Source organism: Anopheles merus, chromosome 3L (assembly GCF_017562075.2).
Source record: "Anopheles merus strain MAF chromosome 3L, AmerM5.1, whole genome shotgun sequence".
Classification (NCBI taxonomy): domain Eukaryota; kingdom Metazoa; phylum Arthropoda; class Insecta; order Diptera; family Culicidae; genus Anopheles; species Anopheles merus.
Genome location: NC_054085.1, coordinates 18,390,687 through 18,415,943, shown reverse-complemented (window position 1 = coordinate 18,415,943; position 25,257 = coordinate 18,390,687). Strand labels below are relative to the sequence as shown.

Genomic DNA, 25,257 nt, shown 5'->3' with positions numbered 1-25,257 from the left:
TTCTTCTCCATTACCCCAAGTTTTTTCCTTTTCCAATTACCACCAAACCACACGCAAAGTTCACGCACCGAAAGCGGAGCCCACTGTTCTGTATTCGTTTGCCCGCTGGGATGGGAAGGAAAATTCCCATTTCCATCACGCAAGTAATTGAACGCAGCGCAGCTCGCAAAGGCTCGTCTCGGGCAGGAATGAGACGGAAAAGAAAAGAAGGAAAGTAAGAGCGAGCGAGAGAGAGAGGGAGTGGTAACATAGTCGCCCCTGAGAAAAAAAAATCACCTCTTTTTCTGTTGTAAGCACTGACTGCACTGTTTTAATAGAGCGACAAAACCCCGCACAGAGACACCGAACCACACGGAACCGAGGCAACGATACGACTGACTTTTCCGAGCCGAGAAAAGTCGGAAAACTCACCGCCCGAAGGGCCAAAGGAAACTCGCCCTGCACGAACGTATCGTTCGGCCAAAAAATTTGCTCAGTTCACTCGGTTTTGTAGCTCAATTTTCGTTTGGAGAGCTCAGTTGGAGAGCTCAGCGTCACTCACCTCAGCATCACTCACCTCAGCATCACTCATCGACTCTCTCGTTTGCGGTGAGTTTCGTTTTATTTATGTTTTGTTGCGTGAGCAGCCCTTTCTAGCCTACAAACATACACACACACGGACATGTTAGGGGCACGTGAAAGATGCTTTTAAAGTGCCACCCAGGCCATCCCGAGGAGGGCGGTGGTGAAGCTGGCCGTTGAAGTGGCTTTTAATTAATTGTCTACGCGACCGAAAACCGTCCCGCCGTGCTCCGCCACGTTTCGGGTGGCGTTGTGTATGCGTGATTTCTTCCTATCAATCGCCGGCCGCTTTCGACACTGGGCGCGTTTTTGTTGTTGCTGTTGCCGTTGTCGCTGTTGTTGTGTGGAGCAACACGAACAGCGAGCAGCAAGATTGCAGCAGGCCGTACGCTGGACGTTAGCATGCCATGTGTAAACGCTTTTAAAATTCTTCAAACAAGACAGCGCGTGTAACGGCAGGAACACATGGACACAGTTTGAATATGTGCGACGAGGAGCGAGGGGTTTCTTTCCCCTTGGTCGTCGTCACGCTGTGGGGGTTTTTGTGTGTTTCCTGTATAATGGGCAAAGTGTGGAGGAGCAGGCGACGGATCTTTTAATCCATGGAATGTGTATTGACATTTCAATGGAGCAGTCGAGCTGTTCGATAACGGATCAAACCGATCGGGCGGGTGTTTTGGAAGTGGATGTGTATGCGCGAAAAGTGATGCTGACAGGGAGATTGAGTAGTTAATTGTTGTTATCGAAACAAGATTGAAGATAAGCCGGTCTGATGGTGTATCTACGAAATTAAATTAAAGGCAATTTTTAAATGAATTTAGCCAAACCGCAGATCAAATGATCTCTAAATTTTTATTTTTATTTGATTCAAGTACAGAAAAGCAGTTGATTTGAAATTTTGGTAAGGCTACAACGTATTGGTGTTTGAAAATAGTTGAAAACTGTTGAAAACTTTGTAAAAACTGAAATTTTATAATGAAACAAATACACCGTTTGATAGCTGTTGAAAAACATCTTGGAGGTGGTGAATAATTATGTGCACATTCGAAAATGTCTTGAAAATCCCTTTATGTCTAGTGTTTTACCCTTTTCAAACCAAAATGCGAAATAAAACATGAGTTTAGGAAGGTTGATTACTGGCTATGTTTTTTCTTTCATTTTCAGCATTTTCAAATGTCGGCGTAAGTGTCCAAGCGATCACCTTTTGATACCTTTTTTTTAATACCCAAAGAGAGTTGGGCAGATATTACAGCTGTCAAGGCACACTGTTATGTTCCTTTGATCCTGAGTTCAGAACTTAAACGAGGACCTTTCGAGCTGTCAAGGCACACTGTTATGTTCCTTTGATTCTGAGTTCAGAACTTAAACGAGGATCTTTCGATTATCTTCATTCTACAGAATACATTTACTTTCCGACACCAAGTTGAAACACATAAAACCATCGCAAACAACACTTTAATTTAGCATCTTGCGTAAAACGTAAAGATCAAACAGAGCGTTTGTTGAAAAGATCTTGAGTCCAATACATCTTTTCAATTATAATTTACAAAACCTCAAGCAATCTTCGCCCTAATGTGTCATTTTAGTGCTGTTTAGTGCTGTTTTCTGTTCCCCAAAATGCATCCCCAAAATATCAAAAAGGCCATTTAAATAGCGCCATCTTAAAATGCATAAACTCACCACTTATCTGAAAGCAGCTAATAAAACTCGAACCACTTACAAACGCCCGAAACAGGTTCACCGTCGCTTAATGCACCCGTTAATTTCTTCACCTAATGAAATTGTTGTTCCTTCGGTCCGGTGCCGGTGCCAGGGCCGAGGTGCACCCAGAGACACCAGAGGTGAGGCACATTAATTGATGAATGGGTAAAGCAGGGAAATTGATGACTATCTAAATGACGCACCCGATAGCAAAGGCAAGCGGGTGTTCGACACTTTTAAGCTTGGAAGTAGCAGCAGCAGCAAATGTTGCTTAAACTTTGGTGGTAATTTACGAGCCACTGATAGTGGCTGTTGTCTTACGCTCGGTTAGTTCAGCGGTTAATTAGAGTGCGCAGAATAGATCATCAGTGCCGTTTGAGGGGCACCGAAAGTGGAGAGGTTATTTTTAGGAAGGTTTTTTTTGGTTTAATTTACACAAACTGCACTTCAAAGAGCGACGGAGAGCCGCTTGCACGCGGTGAAAGATTAGGCAAGCGGCTGCCACTCTTTAGTTGGTGTGATAAATCTATCAGCTCGAAAAACAATTTGACAATTCCACCAGGCTTTATGAGCTCCACGCGAGTCGGTGCTCGCCTTTGCCATGGAGTACGGAATGCTCCAAACGGGCTGTATAAATTTCACTTTCAACTGTGACACATGTTCCCAATCGACATTTATCGGTGTAAAATATTGTCCACCCTTCATAAAGAGCGGAACCTGTGAACCTGCACTCAAATGTGGTCCTTTCTTCGTTCGTTCTTTCGTACGTTGTCAGTGGGTGTGAAGGCCGCAACCGTCTTTGGCACAGATTCACCGCGCCAGACAGCACGACAGTGGAATGCTGCGCGTCGTAAAACGTAGGAGTGCGTGCTGTCCCTTTTGGAGTTTCGGAGTCGGGAGCTTTGATGAGGATTTAACCACCTCCGATCAGCACGCAAGCGACACAAAAAATGACGCATCTTTACACGTCTTTTGTCGCGGGTTTTGGTAGCATCCAGTGTGTACACCAACGTGAGCAAAGAAGGCCACAGACCCTTCCCTCCATGGGTGGTTGGATTTCAATTTAGCAACCGTCCGCGCTCCGAGAAGAGATTGGTGCCATCGATCGTCACGGCTTGCAGATCCATCATCGGATTAGCGGCCCACGGTGTGTGTGTGTGTGTGAGAGAGGGCCAATTAAGGTGTCGATTAAAATTCACCGTTTTTTTTCACCATCCCCTTCTGGACCTTTTGGGTTCCCTTTCTTGTCACACAGAAAGAGGCATTCTGCTCCGTCATCGTCGGTCGTCTCTGGCAGGCAAGCGGGGTGATTCGCAGCTTTCCAAACGACCACCCCGACTGTGTGACCCTCTTCTCACCATCCTCTGCACGTGGGGTCTCCGTAGCTGGGGCCGTTTAAAAGGGCCCCTGTCAACGGCGGGCCGCCCCTATCGCGATGGCAATCGATAATGTCATCGTCGAAGCTCGAGCCCGGGCGGGAACATACCAGACCGTGTGATAGGCATCAGCCGCGTTCACTGTATGGGTGTGTGTGTGTGTTAGCTATCTCCAGTTGATTTTTAAACTTTGCTGCAGCAGAATCCCACTCTTTTCCTAACCGTTGTCAGCAATGGGAAGCTGCGTACAATCATGGTGAGTAAAAATGTGGGAGTGAACGCAGTGGAAGGCCTTATGGCCCGACACACAGTCAATGTGTTGCGCTGTCTTACTTTTATTTCCTCTTTCGTTACTATATCCAGTAACTCCACGTACGCGTACGGGAAGTTGGTGGACTTTCTGGCCACTCCGGGAATACGGACGGCTAGGATCGTGGGGTAATCTTTCTCTTCTCTGTGCTATGATGTTAGTTCCTCGTAATCCCATTGTCGTTACAAGGCTAGGAGGTGCTGATAGGGAGTTCAATCGTTCCACCCGAACGAACGGGGTGCCTGGCCCGGCCCTCGTTTTACGAAGCCTGTGGAATCAATAATTTTGATTGATTGTCCTAGTCGCGCGCGCCCCGAAAAACCAGGGGAGCCGCTAGCGCAAAGCGGATACAGGTGAGATGTGCGCTCAATAAGTGTTGAATTTTTCATCCTACATGCCGGAGCACACTGTCTGCCTGCCTGTTCCCGCTAACGCTAGAAAGCTTTCGCCCGAATGAAGCTTATCGAGAGCTTATCGGGGTTGAGGCTGGCGGTGGGATACGGTAGTTCCAAGTCGATTCCATCCGCATGATAGCGTAGTGCGAGAAAGGGGGTTCCCGTTTGGGCCATACGTTGCCGTCACATTGCTAGCTTTATGGTGGGAGTGGTTTGAAGGCTGGCTTGGGATAGGATGCGAAGCGCATCGTTCGGCAGCTGTCAGTGGCTCAATTGTTCTTAGGAAGTTAAACGACTTGTGACACGGTGGTGGTGGATCGTTGCCGGCAAGCTGCAAATGCTAGATTGGAACCGTTCCAACGGTTGAGCTGGGAAATTCTTCTCGGTACCTCGTTTGCACCGGGAAATAAACGATTTCTTTGATGGCTGGTTAGCTTGAAAGACGGTGGAATGCATTTGGTAACTTAATATATTGTAAATGTAAAAAAAGGTATATTAAAAAAAATCTAGCACTTTATTATTCAGCATTATTTAATAGATTGAAGCAGGTATGTTTTTAAAATTTTGGATTGTGATATGTACTATAAATCAACTCTACTAGATGACTATACTGTAAAAATGTAGGATGAGGAACTTCTGAAGATTGGCTAGTAATTTAAATCTTATTATTTATGCGACTGCTGAATGACATCTCGTTGACATACCTTTGGTATGTTCCTTTAATACCTTTTTATGATCAGCTGGGTCTACAATAAAGACGATTATCTTCTCACTCATGAAAATAAAGGTCCTTAACATGTGGTATTGTTTTAGCGAGCCTTTTGAGTTATCTCAACAAAATGCAAACAGTCCTTGAACTTGCTTTATAATATATAGCAAAATTATTATTTTTCTTTCCCATAATACAATAATGTAGTCAATTTGAAGCATGCATGAGGGTCAGAATTTCTAATTTTATTCTTGTAAGAAATATTCAGATGATGAAACCGAAGTACATTTATTAGTTGATGTAAACAAAACACAGTTTAATATTAGCGTTAAGTTTCACGAATTAACATCCTTGAGTATGCTAAACCAATAAAAGCAGAATTGTAATCGTACCAATGTATAGCACCATCGTCAGTATTACTGTAACGTCCATTAAGATTTGCCGTATAACAATCGTTAAACCACCATCCTCCACGACCTGGTCTAGCACAGTTGACATCCTTTTTGTTATCATTGTCTCGATCCATCGTGGTAAACTTCATATTGTTATGATAATTTAATGAGTCTCCTGCCGTTCCTGTATACGATCTTAGCATTATCGGATACTGCTCCAGCTCACTGCCGATCTTGGTCGCATTATACCTTGCGTACTTGTATTCTCCGGAGAAATCTTTTAACTCCACCAATAGCTCGTGTTTTCGTGCTGAAGTCACCTGATGCATACGCTCCAGCCCAAGCCAGAACTCTCCACCAATGCTGCCGAACCCGTTTCGATAGTCTGTCCAGTTGCGATCAAAGTCTTCGATTCCGTTGTAGCGATGCTGGATCACTAACCAACCTCCTCCGAAACTAACCTGCTCACAGTATCCTAGAAATAGCTCACCATTTTCGGTAGGCTGTAACAAGTACTTTCCCGATTGCTTCGCCGACTCATCTTTGCACGAACGAATGGGTCTTTTCCACAAAATAGAGTCTGACCTGGCCGGTAGCTGATCTTGATTGGATCCGATCGCTTCGATCTCTTTCCGCATCTGTTCGTGGTTGGCGCAGACAGCCTGCTGCGAAAGGATTTTATTCGATTGAGCCTGTAGTGTGGTCAGATTGTAGCCAATCGTTTGGACCAGCTGACTGATCGCGCCAGATAGTTTCTGGTCGATACTTTCTCGATCCTCCTTTATAGCGAACTCCATCTCAATTAACTTGTACTGGATATGTTCTAACTTGCCGATCAACTCTACGAAAACGTCGGTTTCATTGATGTCGACACTGTGGGCTCTTGTCACTATCAACACAAGCACAAAACACAAGAACATTTGATGACCGTACATGGTGAGCTAGAACCGTTTGCTTTGTATGCTTAGAATGCAACTGAGCGCGCGCTATTGTAGCTTCTTTATATACTGATCGAATGAAGGAGAATGAATTTCTTGAAAGATGTTAGAAGAAAAGCTTATCAGTTGTGCAGTGATGTTAGTTGTGTTGCATTTTTACACATTAGCAACAAGAAGCACCATTTTCGTTAAGATTAACTGTACATGTGTAACATGCACCGATTACACGACAAAAGAGTTTGGAATGGGTAGCGTATCTGTCTTATGAATGCACTTATCTGGTTTAGAGGGGTATTCAATTATTTTGGACTTTATGAATATTGTTTTGAAATGAAGAATAAAATAGTTTTATTGCTTTTTTCAAATTTTCTGTGTTCGTTCCTAATCGTGGAACTTATTTTCATAAAAATGGTTATAAAAAAATGGGAAGTTTGCTAAAAAAAGCATTTAAAACCTTGACAGACCCTGCCTTCTCTATATCTCTGATTCGAGTGTAAAAAAACGCAATAGCAGAATAAGTCCCCGTAGAGTCAGCGAGTCTGGAAGTTGTAGGATTACGGTCGACTTGTTATCTCGCTTTTAGAACACAGCTCGCTTCTTGTTTTTTCCTTTCTACATTTGTCGCAATCCATTTACTGCTGCAATCCACGGTTCCAACTCGGTTTCCGTTGTAAAATTTATATGACACATTGTTGTGTTGCACTGCTACAATGTCCCTCACTATCATTAATACTTTCTAAGCTGCCACCCAAAATTAATATCGCCATAGTTGATCGGTAGAAGCATTTTAAATACCCCTAATTAGCGTGAAGTAGCAAGACAATTTCCGTTCGCCCTCTTTAACGAACGCTTTCATCTCATTACGCATCATTGTTGTCTTAGCAAAAGCTTCCAAACAAAGCCCAAATGCTCGCCTCGAGATGGGCGCTCCAGGGGAAGGGAAGGGCGGGAAGACCAAAAGCAATTAGAGCAGTTTTGGCACCATCGCTCATGCCAAAACGCATCGTTTATCACCTGCCGTTATGAGCACCTAACGCGATTCGTAACGCGTACTTAGCGATGTACCTTCCGTCCGTGCGACTGCCGATTTGTGCAAAAGAGATGGGATGTTGTGGTGCCCCTCAAATCGAAGAAAAGAAAGATAGGAAGAGAGATAGTCGTTCAAACCGTGTATCGTCGGAGTGCCCTTCAAAACTACGGCATAATAAATTACCCAAGGCCCCCGCGTGCGCCACGGGAGTACTCCACGGTACCGAGATGGCACCGCCGGACGACGGTGAGGTTCAATGTACCGTAGCGTATCGATTTGGTGAAGCGCGTTTACATTCCGCTTCAATGAGGTATTGTGCTTTAGAATTTCGTTGTTGTTGTGGGGTGGATTTTCCACGCTTGGGTGTGTTTCTGTGTTGCGTGCCGTTCCCGTTTCCCGCCCCAGAAGTAGGATCGTCTTTAAACCATCTCTTCGGACAACTCGGAGTTCGGCGCAAAGCAAAAGGATGCCCATGTCGTCGCGTCTCGCCTCATCCCACAACCCTCAAAAGCAACTGTCAGTTGTTTTGGTAGTGAAAACAACATCGTTTAAAGTGTTTTCTGTTTGAGCGCTGCGCGCCGTGCAAAGTCAGCTGCAGTCGAAATATTGAGTACGGGCAAACACACACACACCCAGGGCAGCGGAAGGTCTGTTAACACCCTCATCCCTCGCGCTGTTTTTCCATCTGTTCGGTGGGTTGCTTCTCGATTGCGAGGAATGGGAAGAATGAAAGAATGCACCCAGAACGCGTACGGACCGCAGTGGTATGGTGTGTAAAATTTACAGTGTTTTCTTTTCACGCAGCGTGGCGTTTTTTTTTCTCCACCTCGCCCGCGCTCATTTCCAGCGCTCATTTCTATTATTTCTATTTGCGTTGACGGCAAGTTGACGTCAATTATGGTGAAGATGTTTGATTTTCACTTCACCTCGCAGCCCTCAGTGGGCCCTCGCTTGCTGTCGTACACTTCCCGTAAATCCACCCGTGGAGGCTCTGTTTTTTTTGGTTTGGTTTCAGCGCATCCATCCAGGCGCTTCCATCAACGCTTGAGAGCAACGCTTTGAGAACGAAAATTTGTTGACTGTTTCAATGTTTTTCAGCTTTTGGCGTTGAAGTTGTGAAAGGGCAAATATTTGTGGCTGTCAAAATATTATAGTTCGGCGGATGGAATGAACAGTGCAGCCTCGAAAGCGAGGTGTCTTTTTGTGATTGCAACTGATGCTACTGTCGGCGATAGCGACAGCCGGGTGTGCGAAGAGTAATGCACACAATCTTCCCGCTGAAAGAATGTCAACTGAAAGTTTTGTCAAGAAGAGCACAACAGTTACTTGTTTTTGTCCAAAACCAAAAATAATGACACATTATAACAGTAAAACTGAACTAATGACATTCACTGTGCGATATAATTACTGTTTCCCAAACTCCTATTCAATAGCACACTACACAATACTAATGACTGCGCTCGGAAAGGTTAATCGGTAAAGTATGGAGCAGCAGTGTAACAATTGCACAGGCGAGCCCACAATGCTCCATTTGAATGTCACTAGCATGGGTTTGAAAATTACTCACCAAACAGTACCGGTGGGTGCTTCCTTTCAACGTGCCGGGCCGCAAAACCGAACACTTTCACATCATTAATATGCAAATCGTTCGCACGGTGGTGGGCCCGCTCGAGGGGTTTGTGATGCTGCACAAACCAGCGCTGCTGCACGGCAAGCATCATTTCAAATGGCAGTCCATTTGTCAAACCGGGGGTACGAAATTTGGGTTCGTTCGTATTTTATCAATAGCGCCAGGCAGCACCACCGGGGTCGCTGGGTGCATTAGAATTTATAGTTATTTTGCCTCTCTACCACCGCGCTTTTCCCACTGCCAAACCAAGCCGAGGGCATCAATTCAGACATTCACCAGCACTTAACCTCGCCGGTCAACCCCCGCCGGTCTAGCCCGCGGGGCGCGCTGTCTAATCGCGATCCAATCGTTCAGCAGCAGCGTGTGCCATCTCAGGTGAGGAGCCATTATGCGGCGGGGAGAAGCATTGTGCGAGCAGCTTTCAATTGTTTGTTTGTTTGCTGTACTGGGGAGCGAGTACGATAGGGCGAGCGCTCAGGTGGGCCGGAGCCTCAGCGGATCTGCTCCATACCCGAGGTTATCGGGTTTAGGGGTTATGAAAAATGCCATCTCCCGAACTCTTTGCTCCGTGAGAAGTGGAGAATACGGGCTTTTATTTCGGGCTTCGGATGCATCATAAATCAAGCGTGGGTGAGGGTTTCCTTTTCTCCAAACACAGCGATAGAGGGAAGCGAAATTGATCTTCTCAATCCGTTCGCTTTGTTTTCTTCCATTCTTTCTGTTGGAGTTGGAGAGTGGGAGTTTTGATTAAAACCAAATGTCACCGAGCGCAGATGGATGAAGATGCAAATTGGCTCTTCGTTTGAGTGAAATATTGGAACAATGTTGACTTGTTGGAAGGTGCTATGGAGCAAACGATCTGGAAGAGATGTAGAAATAGAGAAGCTTTTAAGTGATGAGTGGTTTGCACGAAAGCAGACAACTTACGGGTCAGTGGAACTTTCTTGCAATTATAACAGCAATAATTGGAGTGTAAAAGTGACAAATGCTGGAATTAGTTTTTTTCCTTCTTCAAGACACTCTCAAACATTAGAATTGTGTCTAAAACAAAGTGAAACGAGTGCTTAAATTGTTCGCGCGTGGCACGTTAGTCCAAGGGCTTGACAATGACACCATTCTGTGCTTAGACTACACTTAGAGTAATGATGCTGAGAGGCATTTCCCATCCGATGTCCTTTCCTTTTCAAAACCGTTGCACGCGCCATTGTCTAAGTTCACTGCTTCTTGCGTTCACACATCGCTAGGCAACCTGTTTGCACTGTGGCTGCAAGCATTCGAGCAGTGGGAGCATATTCTAGGTCAAAAGGTGCAACCTGCCAAAGGTTGCTAAGGTTGAAAGAGCACGGTGAAAAGTATTAGGCACAGCAACAGCAGGCGATCATCCTTTCCAGTATGTGTGTGCTGTGTGTCGTGAAGAGCGCATTTCAGTGATAGTGTCTCACTTCCATTAAGCTGTACAATACACTTAATCATCGGGCTTTTTCTTTTTGTCGAGCGTGCCGATTTTCCTCGACGCGAATACAATAGCCCGCCGCGGCTCGTGAAAGCAGTGCACCATAATTTCTGGGATTTTGTCTAACTATAGTGCGATAAAAATCGTTCGCCCCCCCCCCCCCCAAATCGCTCCCAATACGCGGTGTGCCGTGGGCTCAATTTACGGTGACATTTATGGTGGCAAAATACTTCCGGTATCATCGCTACGGCGCTTCTCTATCTCTCTCTCTCTCTCTCTCTCTCTCTCTCTCTCTCTCTCTCTCTCTCTCTCTCTCTGGTCATGTTTCTAATGCCTCTTGTATTGATGGATCTCTTGTATAGATGTAGCGTACGGGTAATAATGCATCGCCGCCCAGTGCTTTCAATCATCACCTTACCGCTTCACAGCGTTCACAATCGTTCCATTAAGCAGCAGCAACAGCGAAGCGAATATCTTCCACATACCATCAATGATGGTGTCAATTTTTTATGACACTTTTGCGGTAAATGTGTGTGTGTGTCTGTGGATTTGGTTTTCAATAAAAAGCGGATTTCCGTCCAACGATATTCGATCAGCACGCGAGATAGCCGGGGACAGCGTACATAAGCACGAATTTTATTGCTCCCTTGCTTGGCTGCCGGTGCCAGCAGCACTATATGATTTATTGGTAAGGGGCTGGTTTTTTGTCTTCCACCGGAGGAGAGTGAAATCTCGCACAAGGATATCAGGTTTTCCAAAGACTGTGAGGATTCGGACTGTATGGCCATTCGGTTCTACAGAATGGCGTTAGATCATTTGAATAATTTCCAAACGAAACATTCGTTCGAGGCCGCCTGCCGATGTGACAAAGTGTAGCAATAAAGCCATTAGCCGAAGGTGAGGTTCTATTAATAAAGCTGTTAAACTTGTAACTAATGCAAACCGACTGTGGTGAGAGTATCGTAAAAGTATCGGCCAGCAGAGACAGATACGGATCGAGCAAGATCAAAAGACTGGCTGGTAGCTAATTGGTGGTAATGAATACTAATCACTCCATTAGGAGAGCGATGGAGAAGAGACGAGATGTTGATGGGATGTTATTTATGAGAGCTGTCGAGTTTAATAACACACAACGAGTGCGCTGAGTGGTGCATTGGAATAGTTCAACGGGGGACTTCTTCACTGTTTATTACCAGAATAAGGAAATCTATTGGAGTTTTAGTATGCTGATGTCTAATTTGATGGTACTTCGTTACTTTGACTCGTATATAGTAATATTCAATACACCTTTTGAGATGGCCCTTTTACTGCAAGGTGCATGTCAAAAGAGAAGAATAAAATATTCTCCCTGATCCTTCAGGATTACCTCGTCCCGCACGTCGAAGAGATAGTCGGAAACTATCAAAGAGGATTCCGAAACGGAAAATCAACCACCGATCAGATCTTCACCATGCGGCAGATCTTGGAGAAGATGGCCGAATACAGACACGACACATACCATCTCTTCATAGACTTCAAAGCCGCATATGATAGCATAGTCATGGTAAAACTGTACGACGCTATGAGCTCATTTGGAATCCCGGCCAAACTGATAAGGCTAGTTAGAATGACTATGACCAACGTCACATGCCAGGTGAGGGTGGATGGAAAACTGTCAGGACGCTTTGCTACCACCAAGGGTCTGTGCCAGGGGGACGGGCTTGCTTGTCTCCTATTCAACCTGGCGCTAGAGAGGGCCATCCGCGACTCGAGGGTGGAGACTACGGGAACCATCTTCTATAAGTCAAACCAGATCCTGGCATACGCTGATGACATAGACAGCATTGGTCTGCGGCTCTCCTATGTAGCAGAAGCCTACTAAGGGATCGAGCAGGCGGCAGAGAACCTCGGATTGCAAATAAACGAGGCAAAGACCAAACTGATGGTGGCAATATCAGCGGACCTACCAATAAATAATCCGAATCTACGTAGGCGTGATGTACAGATAGGTGAACGCACTTTTGAAGTCGTCCCAGAATTCACCTATCTGGGGTCAAAGGTCAGCAACGACAACAGCATGGAAGCTGAGTTGCGCGCAAGGATGCTGGCTGCCAACCGGCCATTCTACAGCCTGAAAAGTCAGTTCACCTTAAAGAACCTGTCGCGACGGAAGAAGCTAGGACTATATAGTACCTATATAGTACCGGTACTCACATACGCCTCTGAGACATGGACACTGTCCAAATCTGACGAAGCCCTCTTAGTCACGTTCGAGAGGAAAATGCTCAGAAGGATACTTGGCCCCGTATGTGTGGAAGGACAATGGAGGAACCGCTATAATGACGAACTAAACGAGATGTACGGCGACCTCACTGTCGTGCAGCGTATCAAGCTCGCCAGTCTCCGGTGGGCTGGCCATGTTATACGCATGGAAACGGACGACCCAGCCCGTAAAGTCTTTTAAGGCCGCCCACAAGGACAGAGGAGGCGTGGTAGGCCCAAATTGAGGTGGCAAGATGATAACGGACTGGCAGACGAAGGCGCGAGACCGTGAGCGGTTTCGGACATTCCTGAGGTAGGCCAAGACCGCAAAGGGGTTGTAGCGCCGGATAAGTAAGCATGTCAAAAGAAACTAATCTTGTAGCTATACCAGTGTGCTCCAAATGGTGATTCCAAAACAGTATCGGTATTGAAACTTTTCCAGCACCACGATAGGTCCTGAATCAGATCATCAGTACCTAATCCAGCATTGGATCAGATTTTGGACTCAATAGTTAGTCTTAATGGAATCTGGAACTTGTCCTGAGCTCAGATAGTTCCTTAAGCAGATCTTGTAGCCATACTGAAGTTGGAACTGAAGTACACCAATACCGATTTTGGTACTGATTCCCTAACCAATTCCGTGTCTTCAAGTGGTCCTAAGGTCTTATAAAAGTGTTGGAATCAATTCTGAAACTACATTAACAGTTCCTTAAGCAGATCTTGTAGCCATACTGAAGTTGGAACTGAAGTACACCAATACCGATTTTGGTACTGATTCCTAACCAATTCAGTGTCTTCAAGTGGTCCTAAGGCCTTATAAAAGTGTTGGAATCAATTCTGAACATCTCTATTTAATATAGTTCCCAGAAATAACTATGAACCAGGTCGGGTACAGCTCCCGGTCTGATATTCATTATGAGTCGTACTGTTTTTATGCATAACAATTAATCTGTTTTACTAGTTTATTACTCAACTGATTACTTCGAAAAAGTTACAATTCTTCAAATCAGCTCATTCACTAGCATCAGCATAGACTATCAGCTTTGATCAAGCTATCCTGAAAAAAAAGATTCAAAAGACCCTGAAACTTTGGCCACCCCCTTTTTCGAGAACAAACAATTACAAAAATGGAGTGCCTAGTCCATCTCTTCTCTCAGAGCTTAATATATATCCAGTCCATTTACTTAACGTGTCCTGGAAATGAAAAACAAAAAGCCCAAACATCTAAACAGTTTAAACACTCAGCCACGCTTTTCCACCTCATCAGCTCATGCTCGTTTCATCTGCCTCTCAATTTTAGAGTTGAGGAGAAACAACAGCACAAAACCCTCTACCCACAACATCAACCACTACTACTACACCTGAAAAAGGACAGGAACTTGTAGCAAAAGAAAAAAAATGTAGCAAAAACCACACATCGTCCTGCAGTGCAGTGGGCAGCAGAAATGATTGCAAATAGTTTCTTGCATCATCGTCTTCTCCATCATCACCAGGCACTAAACCGACTTCCCTTACTTCGGTTGATGAACTTCTCAAGGAACGCACGTATGTGTCTGTGTGTGTGTCTCCTGTTTGTAATTGTGTTCCTGCTGAAAGTGGATGGTTTTCGTTCGAAGAAATCTGGGTCAGTGGGCAGCAGTGCGATGCCGTACCGTTTTCCCTTAGCATCCATAACTTTAATTAAATGTATTCCTCGCAATCGTTCGGGGCAGTAGGAGTAGGAGGTGCGTTGCTCCGAGGAGGTCATATATTTTCCACTTGCCGGGGGAATGTACTGTGTGGCTCAAGTCTTAAGGAGGAAAAGTACCTTCACCGTATGTCGGCAGGCCATCTTATGCTAGCCTTCGACCGACGAGCAACCAGAGAGCAACCTGAAAGAACAATGTAGTGCAAATGCGGCTTGCGGAAAAGTCCCCACACCGCCGTGCTGAAACTTCAACAGGAGTTTCCAGGCCATACTGGCCAACGGAGAGAGGCGAAGGGTGTGTAGTTAAGCAGGAAATCTAGCGCATAAAGTAATTACATCGCCTGTAGGGGAAAAAAGGCAAGGTCGAACTGGAAGAACAGGCAAAAGAACAAAGCGGAAAATCTTTTGCCGACCAGCCGAATTCCGAATTGCTAAAGTTTCTTTTTTGTCTTTTTTTTTGTCAGCTAGTGTGTGTGTGAGTGTCACCAGTAAAACTTCATCACCAGTGCTAAATCGCGGAAGCAGATTTGGATTTTTCGGTCAAGCTGGCTGCGTGACTAACGAACGCGCAACGTGAAGGAAGCACGTGGGGCGGGACTGCGGGCTTGCGCGCGCTGTGTTCTCACTTTCGCATTAATTATTCCTGCACACGTTGACTAGTGTTTTTATTCCCATTTTGCCCGAAGAAGACAAAGACGCCGATGGGGGTTGTGTTTTTTGTTTTTTGTTTTTGCTGGACGGTCCAGAGAGTAAGTTCCGTGTCGTCCCGCCCGCGGTGCGATAAATGAACAATCTTCCACAGTGGTGATGGTGAGGGAGGTGATGGCGTCACCTTCCCACGAAACCCGACCCAATCGGATGTAAAGATTAAATGAGAATTACTCACCGAGTTTTCTCGGGCTGTGAAAATCTTGCCTGCGGCTTACTACGGTCTCCCCCCCCCCCCCCCCCCCCCCCCCCCCCGAAAAACCAATCCGTGGTTATCCTGTAATTCCCGGCCCTGGGTGTGTCCAGGCGTGTGAAGTGGCCTGGTGACCGTCGTCGTTTTCCTGCTGGCAAGTGGTAAGAGGAGGATTTTTTTCCCCCAGATAAAATGCTTCCATCTTTCTTCCCCCGCTTGAGCTGCCCGAACCTGACTTCAGGCGAGTGTTTTGGTGATAAAAGTTTATGACTCTACGCCACTTTCGAAATGAAGCCAGCCACTGGAAGAAGCCACCGCGTCACAGAGCGCCAGGCTGGCAAGGACACTTATCCACCTTCGGGGCTTTCTGCGTTCGGCACAAGTTTGGGGACTGCGGGCTTGTCTTATTTAAATTTGTGTCCGCGCCGTACCCAAGATGTTGGCCGGACTGCTTTGTAAAGCCCAGACTTGTTGAGAGTTGTTTAAGGGTCATCGACCGACCGACCGACCCACCCTCCCCTCCCCGAAGTCAAGCCGGACAGTTTAAAGGCGCCGCCAGTGAAAGCCTGCGCTTTCTGTGTTCTTGCGTGTTAATGCGCGAAAAATGAGCAATGGAAGTGCTTGGCCACGTGGTGTAATTTATTGCGCCCCAAACCATTCTGTTCCAAATTCAGTGTCCGACCGGCTTTACGTTCGGTTTCGGGGAGTTTGTCTTAAATTTTGCCCTTGTCAGTTGCGAGAAAAGTCCTTCCGTTGTACGAAAAAGCTAACCTTTTGTCCGGGAAAAGTGTGTGACAGCGCCAGAGCGAGAGAGTGAGCGAGTAGCGCCACGTCGTTGGAAAGTGAACGATATTTCACGCTTCACGCTTTCGTGCGTCCAAGAAAGGCGGGCACAGGTTAGATTGCTTCGAAACACATACACACACAAAAGGACGAAACATTTTTGTTTCAAGAAAGCAGAACAAAAAACGCTTCCTTCTCCCACATTGAGACGGGTCCGTGCGCGAAATGGTTTCGGCTCGCGCGTTTATTAACTGGAGCGTACCGACGTGCTGCGAACTGAAGGAATGGGAGCTGCTGTACGCGAGCTGTCCATACCCACCCCCAACACCGCACGAAGAACGTCCCCAGCAGAAGGTGAAAATTTATTACATCTTTTAAGTGTGAACCAGTTGCGGTGGGTGAAATTCCCTCACTCACGCACGCACTCACACGACGCGCGCCGTAAGAAACGCAGTGACAGCCATTCCTGCACCGACTCGACGGAGCCGTTTCACGCGTGTGTCCCTCTTGCGGCAGAGTCTATGGTTTGAACGGTGTCCACTGGGTGGGGAGTAGGAGAGTGAGTACAGGTACAGCACCTGATGCTGTGCTGTGCTCACGTTTTATGAACTGCGGGAAAGCTGCTGTTCGTTTGTTGCTGCCGCCCCCAAAGAGTGGGCTGTCAATCCACTGGACGTCCCCTTTTTGCAGCTGGAAAGTTGGAAGCTGTTCAGAAGCGTGGTTTGGATGGTGGCGAGTGGCTTAGATTAAGCGCAAGTCCATGCTGTCGGTGACCTTGTCGGGTGACCCGCCGCGAGAGTAGTTGCATACAAATGCACTTTTCGAACGCTTGCCGACAGGGTGTTGAAATTCCTGAACAACGAAAATGTATTAGAAGGATATAATTTTAAAAGTTTTGTTGACGTGGAATATAGTGTGAGGTTTATTTTCCTGTTTTTTTGTCATTTTAAGGTAACTTGAGAGGTATTTCAAGCGTGATGTTTAAGTGACAACTGAAAGGTGCTACGTGCTACAGGTTCAAAACCCATTTTAAGGTAATAAATTCATTCAACTTCTTCTATTTGACTCTGCTCAATCAGAAAAAAGAGCTCTCTCTCTCTCTCTCTCTCTCCCTCTCTCTCTCTCTTTCTTATTAAAACCACAAAATGATGAATTAATTAGATTGTATCGCTCATATCTCAATCGAAGCTCCCTGGTTTGGTAGCAGCGAACTGTCCTTTCCGTCCTATTATCATGAAATGAGACGAATTTTTCAAACATCCTCCGGAAGCGGTTCTGTGTGTGTATGTTTGAGAGTTGAAATGTATCCGGCTTGAATTCAAGACATTCCCCTAAGTGGAAGCACGTACCGAGAGCGGGAGATAAAATGATAGACAACCTCCGAGAAGAGATGGGAACGAAAAACGCAGCTCATATCAACCTTTTAAATGCAGAAAGAAAAAAACACCCGAGAAAGCTAACGAAGTAACGAAAAATAAAATAAACAAAACCACCAAAAAGCCACACAGAGCCAGAAAACCACAAAAAGTTTCCTTGTTTCTCCGTTTGCTTCCCAATTCGAGATGGGGAAAAGCTGACAAATGAACGTCGGTGTTGGGAGGGTGGTTGTTCTTTTCACTTCCCGCGGGACAGGCGGGAGCGGTGGGACGTAAATAAGTGTCACCTTTTTTATTTGATCATTAATATTCTATAAATATTATGGATGTGAATGATATTATTCTCACATTCATTTTGCTCACCTTTTTTTTCTTTTCCTAGCTCTGCTCAATGCCTGTCTCGCCTCGGCCGTCCTTCGCGTCCAGTGTTTGTGCAGTCACAAGTGTGAGGCGTTCATTGCTTTTCTTTCACATTCACCTTCTGTGTTCGTTGTTCTTCTGTGTTTCTTCCCGTTCTATTGATGATCGTCCCCTTCTAGTGTGTGTGTGTGTGTCTGTAGAATTGTGTCTTTTGTGTGGTTCCGTGTTTGGCGCTGTTATGCTTTCATTATGCCGAAATAAGGTATCTCTCATTAATATTCCCACTTTTCTCCGCTCCATTCCGCGTGCCCTCCGCGTGGGGTGGGGAGTAAACAAACATTAAAGCAGAGATCCTCCGCCGTGCGAGATGACCCCGTATCGAGCCCCGGCTTGACGGTGTGTTCGTATTTTGATGAGGTGCGGGTGTGAAAAATTAAAGTGTGAGCGCTACGAACGAAGCCGACGTCCCGTTTGTGTGTGTGTGTGTGTGTGTGTGTGGATGTGACTGTTTGAATATTAATAAAACTTATGCATCATTCAACCAAACACCGGGCTCAGTTGTCACGGTGTGGATGGGGCGGACAGTGCGGCGGCATGAAGCGTGTAGTAGGAAAACCACTTGCAATCCACCCAGGCGGTCGTCCCCGGAGGACGGAGTGGTGTGAGTGTGGCAAGGGCTTGGCTCTTCCGCTGTCCAGAATCCGGTGCTGGATTGTGTCCGTTATCGGTTGATATGGGTGTACGAGTGTGTGTGTGTGCTTTGCTTTCCAATTGCAATGCGGGGTGTAGCACGAGCACGAGTAGCAGGAGAGTTTAGCCTTAGGGGCTACGTTAGTGATTAAAATACGTATACACGTACTTGAGGCAGCTCCAGCGGGCTTTAATATGCACGAGTGCTGTTGGAAGAAGGTGGTTGCTGAATGCGTTGCGTTTAATGTAATTCAAGACGCTCCGTTCTTTAATGTGCCCTGTAAAAGCTTCGTAAATACTTCACCTGTACGTTGCCCGCTTTGGAGAATGCGTGCTGTTGGGCTTATGGGATGATGATTTAAAGGGCAGGAATCTGTTTGAAGTGTCTAATTTGAAGAACTGAAAACTATAGAAACGACAGTAAGATTAAGAAAGTTGGAATTTGCAGCAGTGTCCTGACGGAAATAAATTTAAAAAAAATCACATGCTTGAGAGAGTCTTTTTTATTCTTGTAAGCTTCATTATTTCCTTCAATAGTTTATGTCTTAGATCTTACCATTCAAATCAACTTAAATTAAGTTTGCAAAGGTTATGATGAAATAAATCACCCTCCTAAGTGTTAGAACGAGCAATAATAAATATAGGTTGAATTATTTTGTTTGCCGAGGTTTCGTCATCTATCTGTCATTTATCATATTGTTTAGATCTTATAAATAGCATTCAGTTAATTTGGATTCTCACTCAAAAATTTTTAAAACACATGGCCAGGCGCATTCGTTCTATTAACAGAACCCCCTTCCTTCCTTGGAATATGATCAGAAAGGAGATCAGAAATGTTTGATTACAAATTACTAACTACTTTGTGTTTTGGTTAACAGCAAATCGAAATAAGCTCCATAGACAATGGCTCAAATGGATCTATAAGGATGAAAAAGAGAGAAAAAATGCATGCGTCTTCTTTTAAATCATATAAACTGCGTCGATTACATTTTTCTATGTGATTTGAATAAAATGTTTTAAGCAATAAGGCCTTTTTAATCACAGTTACTCCAGAATAATAAAAAAAAGAATAATTTTTTGTAATTTTAGCGGAGATTTTCGGTTACACATGATTAACTGAACCTGTTTAAATATTTTGAAAAGGGATATGAGAAATGTAAATATAATTAAATATAAAAAATATGAAAAACTTTAGGTATCATAAGAAAATAACAATCGTTAACATATAGAACCAACCAAAAATCTTAAACAAAGTCAAACATATGCAAAACAGTAAGCAAAAAAACAAAAAAAAAAAGAATGAAAGAAATAAGTGACCAAAAGCATAACCACAACAAACGGAAATGTAACTGACACAGTAAGCAACCCCCTTAAAACATGAGCACGAAATGCCGTAACATACCGGTGCAACATAACCACTCTCACGTGCACCGCTATGCGAAGAATTTGAGCGCCCCAACAGTGCACTCACACTCACAGCGCTCACACCACAGCATATGTTGAGCTCCATGTGCTTACAACACTCACCACTTCCGAAGCATAACTGAGCTACAAGCGCATCAGCAAACCGGTTTCCCGACGTCGACCCGACTACCGACATTCGGCGCTCGGGCGGCAGCCGAAGTTCCTATCGGGGATCCGCTCATAAATGATGGCCGGTCCCGGCACGCAAAGGGCAAGACATCAAGGGGGGGCTTTGTAAAGAGGTGCTGGGAAGCACAGCGAACCCGTGTGTGATGCGATTCTGGAAGACGGCAGACACTCGCGCGGCCGTCCCTGTTTTCAGTCGATTTTCTGCCTCGGTGCGAAGCACGCGCGTGTGTTTGGTGCCGGTGTTAGCGCGCGCGCGCATTTTCGAAGTTTCGGTTCGCGTACGTAGCGGAAATATGTTGCTCGCGTAATGTTGTTGGTCGCGTGTTGTTGCTCGAATCGGGCTGTGCGGGTACGTTTGCGAAGAAACATGTAACGGCCCCGTCCCTTGTAGGCTTTTGCTTTAAAGGAGTGGCAAAGCGTTCCCTTTGGAGGCAGTTTGGGGCTACTAAATCGATTTAGCGTGCTTTCTTGGTCGGCAAGGTGGGCAAGCTCCTAGCTCGTAACTCGATCCTTCCCGGTGCGATTTTCGCGTGGTATGAGCATGTGTGAAACGATGCAATCAGGGTGCACCAAAGCTATAGGTTGGGTGTGTGTGTGTGTTGAGGAATGCAAAACAAAAACAAAAAAAAAAAAACCGGACGAAATCCAATTCAGTCAAATTAGCGAAAGGAAACGTGCACACAATTGGTTTGGTTGATGCTTTTCTTTGTAGCAGAAATTGAACGGATTTTCCGTACTTGAAAAACAAATGCAAAAAACGAGGGGCTTAACAGGGCAAAGGAAATTGCAACAAGCGGAACTTGGTGGCCGGTTTGCCGATGTTACCGGGTTTGTGCCGAACGGATGGGCTTGGGCAAGGCGTAAGGGTTTTTAGGAATTCTGTTCTACCGCATACGAAAACTGGGTAAAGTTGTGGGGTTTTTCCCATTTTCCACGCTTTAGCAAACGGACCGCCCTGTCACACGGGCGGCACAGAACTCTGTGTGGCCATATTTGTTATGCTAATCTCGTTTAATTGAATGCACAGCCCGGTACGCCCCGACAGGTTTTTGGTTTCGGCCACGCTAGCGCGGACGTATCCGGGGCTTCCGATGCTTTTCCATTTTGACAAAATTAATTTTATCCGATTGCTGTGTGTGGGTGTGTAGTGGAGGAAAAAATATGTATTTTGCTAGTGTTTCCGTGGCAGATTGGTTTTTAAAAAGCGGAAGTAGGGAAAAGTGATTTTCTGTGAACATGGCGAATTTGAAATGCACTAGAAGTGAAAAGTTACCGAATTGAAAAAAAAATGCACCAGTGAGGTTTGTGGAAGCAGACAAAAATGCATTATGTAGTGCAAAGTGATGGTTGATTGCGTATGTTGTGGAATAAAAATCTAATAATGCAGAAAATATTTCATTTATTTTTTTAGCAATTTTTGTAACTAAAAGCGCACAAAGAAGAGTTTTACAGTGATAGTGAGCAAATAAAAAAAAACAACCAAACGAAAAAAGCAAAACAAAAAAAAGAAGGAAAAGATCAAACGAAGAAAGTTGCTCGCGTGAAGTGATGCGCATCGGTTGTGCTTTAACGAGCGTGTGTGTGTGGGGCGCGATATGTTGTTTCTTGTTTTACGACTGGTGATGCTCATCCCCTAAACGACCCATCTGCACAGCGCGAGATAAGCAGCGCGTCCGCCGCGGTGACCCTGCGAAGTGGTCAGGGAGGCAAAAAACACTCCTTCTTTCGTTCTCTCTTTCTCTCTGCTTCAACCATCGTCTAATGACGATGACACATTATTCATCGGCAGCATCCACCAGCGGGCAACAGCAACAAACGGTTGCCTTTTAGTAGGCCGTGCCCGTTGCCGGATGGAAATTAAACGTTTCCATGTGATAGCAGGGAACACTCGACTCGCATGGTTGTGTGTGTTACGTTCTTCCGGCTCGGTGTCGAAGAAAGAGAGTCAAAGCGAGCGATTAAACCCATCGGCAAAGACACAGTGAGGTAAGTGAACTATTCCACTGATTTAATCGCGCTGTGGGTTTGTTACTCTTTTTTTTCCTTCGCTAGAGCATCACAAAGTGCACAACAGATGCAATTGTTGTTTTAAACGATTGCCAACAAACGAGAGCACCGGGCAGGGCGCCTGCTGCACTCGGGAAGCATGAATAGCGGGCATTGATTAATGCTGAACCAATTTCCATGCCGGGCGGCTAATTTTATGCTAATTATTTAATGGGTCGTAGGGGTGTGTGTTGTTTTTTGTGAGCATTTGGTTCGCAACCAAACCTCAATCGTTTAATCAATGTGGTTTCAGTTGCAAATGTAGCGGCGTTTTTTTTTTTGTTGCTGCATTACCATTACAGCAATTGAATGTTTCCCATTTAAATGAGGTCATTGGAATGTTTTAATTAAAATATTTGAACTAAAAAAAAAAAGACACACAATGCAAACATGTAAAAATAAATCAATAAAAAGACTTCAGCCTGTCCTTCTCGGTTTGTGCTTTAAATAAAGTAAACGAAATTCCATTCCACAACAAACCCATTTTACCCCACCCTTGAACACAAACCCAGATCACACAAGGAAGACGCTCTTGTCGCGCGTCAAAGGCTTAACGCCAAAGTTTAGCCATACTTTATCTGCCGTCTACGAACGTCGGCGGAGGTGCGATATTATGCTCGGCGAGGGAATTAAATAATGCACTACCAAAAACCTGCCTAGCGTGTGCCAGCAGTGGAGCTGCGTGTTGCTTTAAGGGGGGAAGGGTTTTTTTTTGGGGAGCTTAGGTAGTGTTCCTTTGTGTTGGCCACGGCCTACGGTCCTACGAGAGTGATTAATAACACACACAGATGGGCGGCATACGAAGCGCACGGAAATTCCTTTCCGCTTTCGCGTGTGAAAGTGTCACGCAGAGGGAAAGGCTTAAACTTAAGACAGAACGACGAATTCGTTTGTTCTTGGTACGATGTTGCGTTTGTTTTTTCCCTTTTTATTTTGGCAAGGTACGATAGCCGCACCACTACCCCCTTTTGACCGTGTCACATCTTTCAGCGGGCCTTTTTTGTTGCCGTGTATTTATAGCCCGTCTTAAAGCGAAAGGGTCGGCGTGAAACAAATGTGTGAGGGTTTTTTGGGGGAAAATTGGACACTGTTTTCACAAAACGAATTCAAAACTGAAAATAGTCACACCTAGTCAGCAGAAACAAAGCATGATCCATTCGGACAGCTGCGACGATCGCTTTCCCCTTTTGGTAAGCGGATAAAAAATCATTTGTTTCCTCTTCTTCCCCAAAAAAGAATCCGTCGTCCTGGCTTTAAGTCTGCTGCTACTGGGTAGGCCGGGCGCCCGCGAGCACAAATGGGATTATTGTTTGGCGGAAATTGACCGTCCGGGTGTCGTTTCACCTTCGCCCAGGAAGTGAGGCTCCCGTGGGACATTACTCCACCACTGCTCTTCTGCTCTTGCTCCGCAGAACCACGAGAATGCCCAGCAGATCCCTGTTAAGGAGCCAAAAATGGACGACTCACCCATCGTCGCACGTTTTGGTTCGTTTCACCAGGTTCGTAGATTACCGCTCCCTTGGAGCGCTTGCCGTGAAGACTTCGGCAGTGGCAGTCCTTTGTCTTTGACGGTGTCCTACTCCACCTCCTTCTTGGTCCTGGCTGCTGGAAGAAGCTGTGATGCGTGCTGCTACTTCGGGTCGAAATTGAATTATTGTTGGCGCAAATTTAATTCAATTTGGGATTTACGGCATTGGCGGGAGCAAGTTTCTCGCTCGCTTTCTAGCTCACGCTCTCTCCCCCTTAAAGCGGTTTTTGTAGGAGCTGACTAAACGAGGAAAATCAGCTTGCGGGTGATGGAATGATGGAGAACGCCTATCTTATCATGTTTTGTGGTTGTTTTGGCAGTGTATTTGCTTACTTGATTTTTGTTCCTTTGTTCCGCTTGGTGTGTGCATGTGTGTGCACGCTAGAAGGAAGCCATTGGATGGCATAAATCATGGCCGATGATGAAGGTTGCATTGTGAGAAAAAGTTTTCCAAAAACCCTTTGCGGGGCGTTATGGGACCTTGAACAAAAAAATAAAGACACACATACATGCATACACAGATAGAGGTAAAAAAGAGACAAAGAGAGAGAGAGAGAGAGAGAGAGAGAGAGAGAGAGAGAGAGAGAGAGAGAGAGAGAGAGAAATATCCTGGACGGTTATCGAATTCCACGCATAAATTGGTTCCGCAGAAAGGGGTTTTCAAGGCGGCACGGCGGCGGGAGGAGGGTTAGCCCTCATCAGCCCGAAAGTTGGCGTTTAGCTCCTTGAGGCGGAAAATTTTATCAAAAATATCTATAGCATGCTTGCGTATTTTTTTTTTGCTTTGTTTCTGCTTCTTCTTTTCGCAAGCGCACAACGTAGCGCACAACAACCGCATTTCGTAGAATTGTTGTCAAAGTCACGCAAGCAAACACCAACAGCGCAAAAAAAAAACCTTCCATTCCAACAGGAATCCGGTTGGAGAGTTTTTTTCCCCTCCCGATCCCGATGGCACATTTCAATCATCCCCGTGGGTTGTTGCATGGGTTGCAAGGGATGTTTGTGTTGTATTTGTGTTTTTGTGTGTAGTTCCCGGTCCTCTTCATGCGAACAAAAAATCCACACGAAGCGATAAATGCCTTAACATTTTGCCAATTGAATTTTTCAATCAACACCGGTGAAGAAAATTAAGCATTTTCAGCAGAAAAGGGAAAGGGTTCCGTTGTTTATTGCGTGGTGTCGTTTTTTATTAGGTTTTGTGGTTTGACACAAACTGCTTGCCGAGGGCCGTTTGACCCATAGAACCCAGCTGGGTGGAAAAGCTGGGTCGTTTTTACGTCAATAGATACTGCCGTCCCGTTGGAGGAGAGAGCGATGGAAACTCACTTACTTACCTCGGAAAGATCGAAAAGGTAACCACAAATTATCATAAATTTTCCCCCTTGGCAAAGGATCGGCCTTTTTGTTTGTTGGTGGGAAGCGCGTTTTGGCGTTGATTTGTGCTGCCGGGCTCAATCGGCGGGGGGAAAACCCCGGGTTCAGAGAGTAGTAACGAAATTGGATCGTTACCACAAGTTTTCGGTCGTGGTGTTCCTTCCATGACAATATTTTAGACTC

The 25,257-nt window shown here is 45.4% G+C and overlaps 3 protein-coding genes and 1 long non-coding RNA gene across 13 annotated transcripts in view; 1 reads left to right on the top strand and 3 right to left on the bottom strand.

Moving 5' to 3' along the window:
* The window catches only part of LOC121599248 (leucine-rich repeat neuronal protein 3-like), an 89,245-nt gene extending 88,876 nt beyond the window's left edge, over positions 1-369 (bottom strand). For all 5 annotated transcript variants that reach the window (XM_041926910.1, XM_041926911.1, XM_041926909.1 and 2 more), the window contains exon 1: positions 277-369. The gene's annotated coding sequence lies outside the window, so the exon portion shown is untranslated. The remainder of the gene's footprint in view (positions 1-276) is intronic.
* Positions 370-5,287: 4,918 nt separating this feature from the next.
* On the bottom strand, positions 5,288-6,494 carry LOC121599702 (fibrinogen-like protein A). The gene has a single exon (XM_041927720.1). It carries the CDS (start codon positions 6,377-6,379, stop codon positions 5,381-5,383), a length of 999 nt encoding a protein of 332 aa, XP_041783654.1. The 5' UTR covers positions 6,380-6,494; the 3' UTR covers positions 5,288-5,380.
* A 1,628-nt stretch (positions 6,495-8,122) lies between these two features.
* LOC121599661 lies at positions 8,123-10,299 on the bottom strand. Its single transcript, XR_006005716.1, has 3 exons — positions 9,970-10,299; positions 8,980-9,901; positions 8,123-8,704 (listed from the first exon to the last, which is right to left on the bottom strand). It is a non-coding gene; the product is annotated as an uncharacterized LOC121599661 (long non-coding RNA).
* Positions 10,300-20,255: 9,956 nt separating this feature from the next.
* The window catches only part of LOC121599641 (nyctalopin-like), a 90,171-nt gene continuing 85,169 nt past the window's right edge, over positions 20,256-25,257 (top strand). For 2 of the 6 annotated variants that reach the window (XM_041927613.1, XM_041927612.1), the window contains exons 1-2: positions 20,256-20,475; positions 21,538-22,112. The gene's annotated coding sequence lies outside the window, so the exon portion shown is untranslated. Of the gene's footprint in view, positions 20,496-20,520; positions 20,607-20,638; positions 20,660-20,838; positions 21,428-21,537; positions 22,113-25,257 lie in introns of those variants that run through there. The other 4 variants (XM_041927615.1, XM_041927614.1, XM_041927618.1 and 1 more) reach the window with 4 other exon arrangements.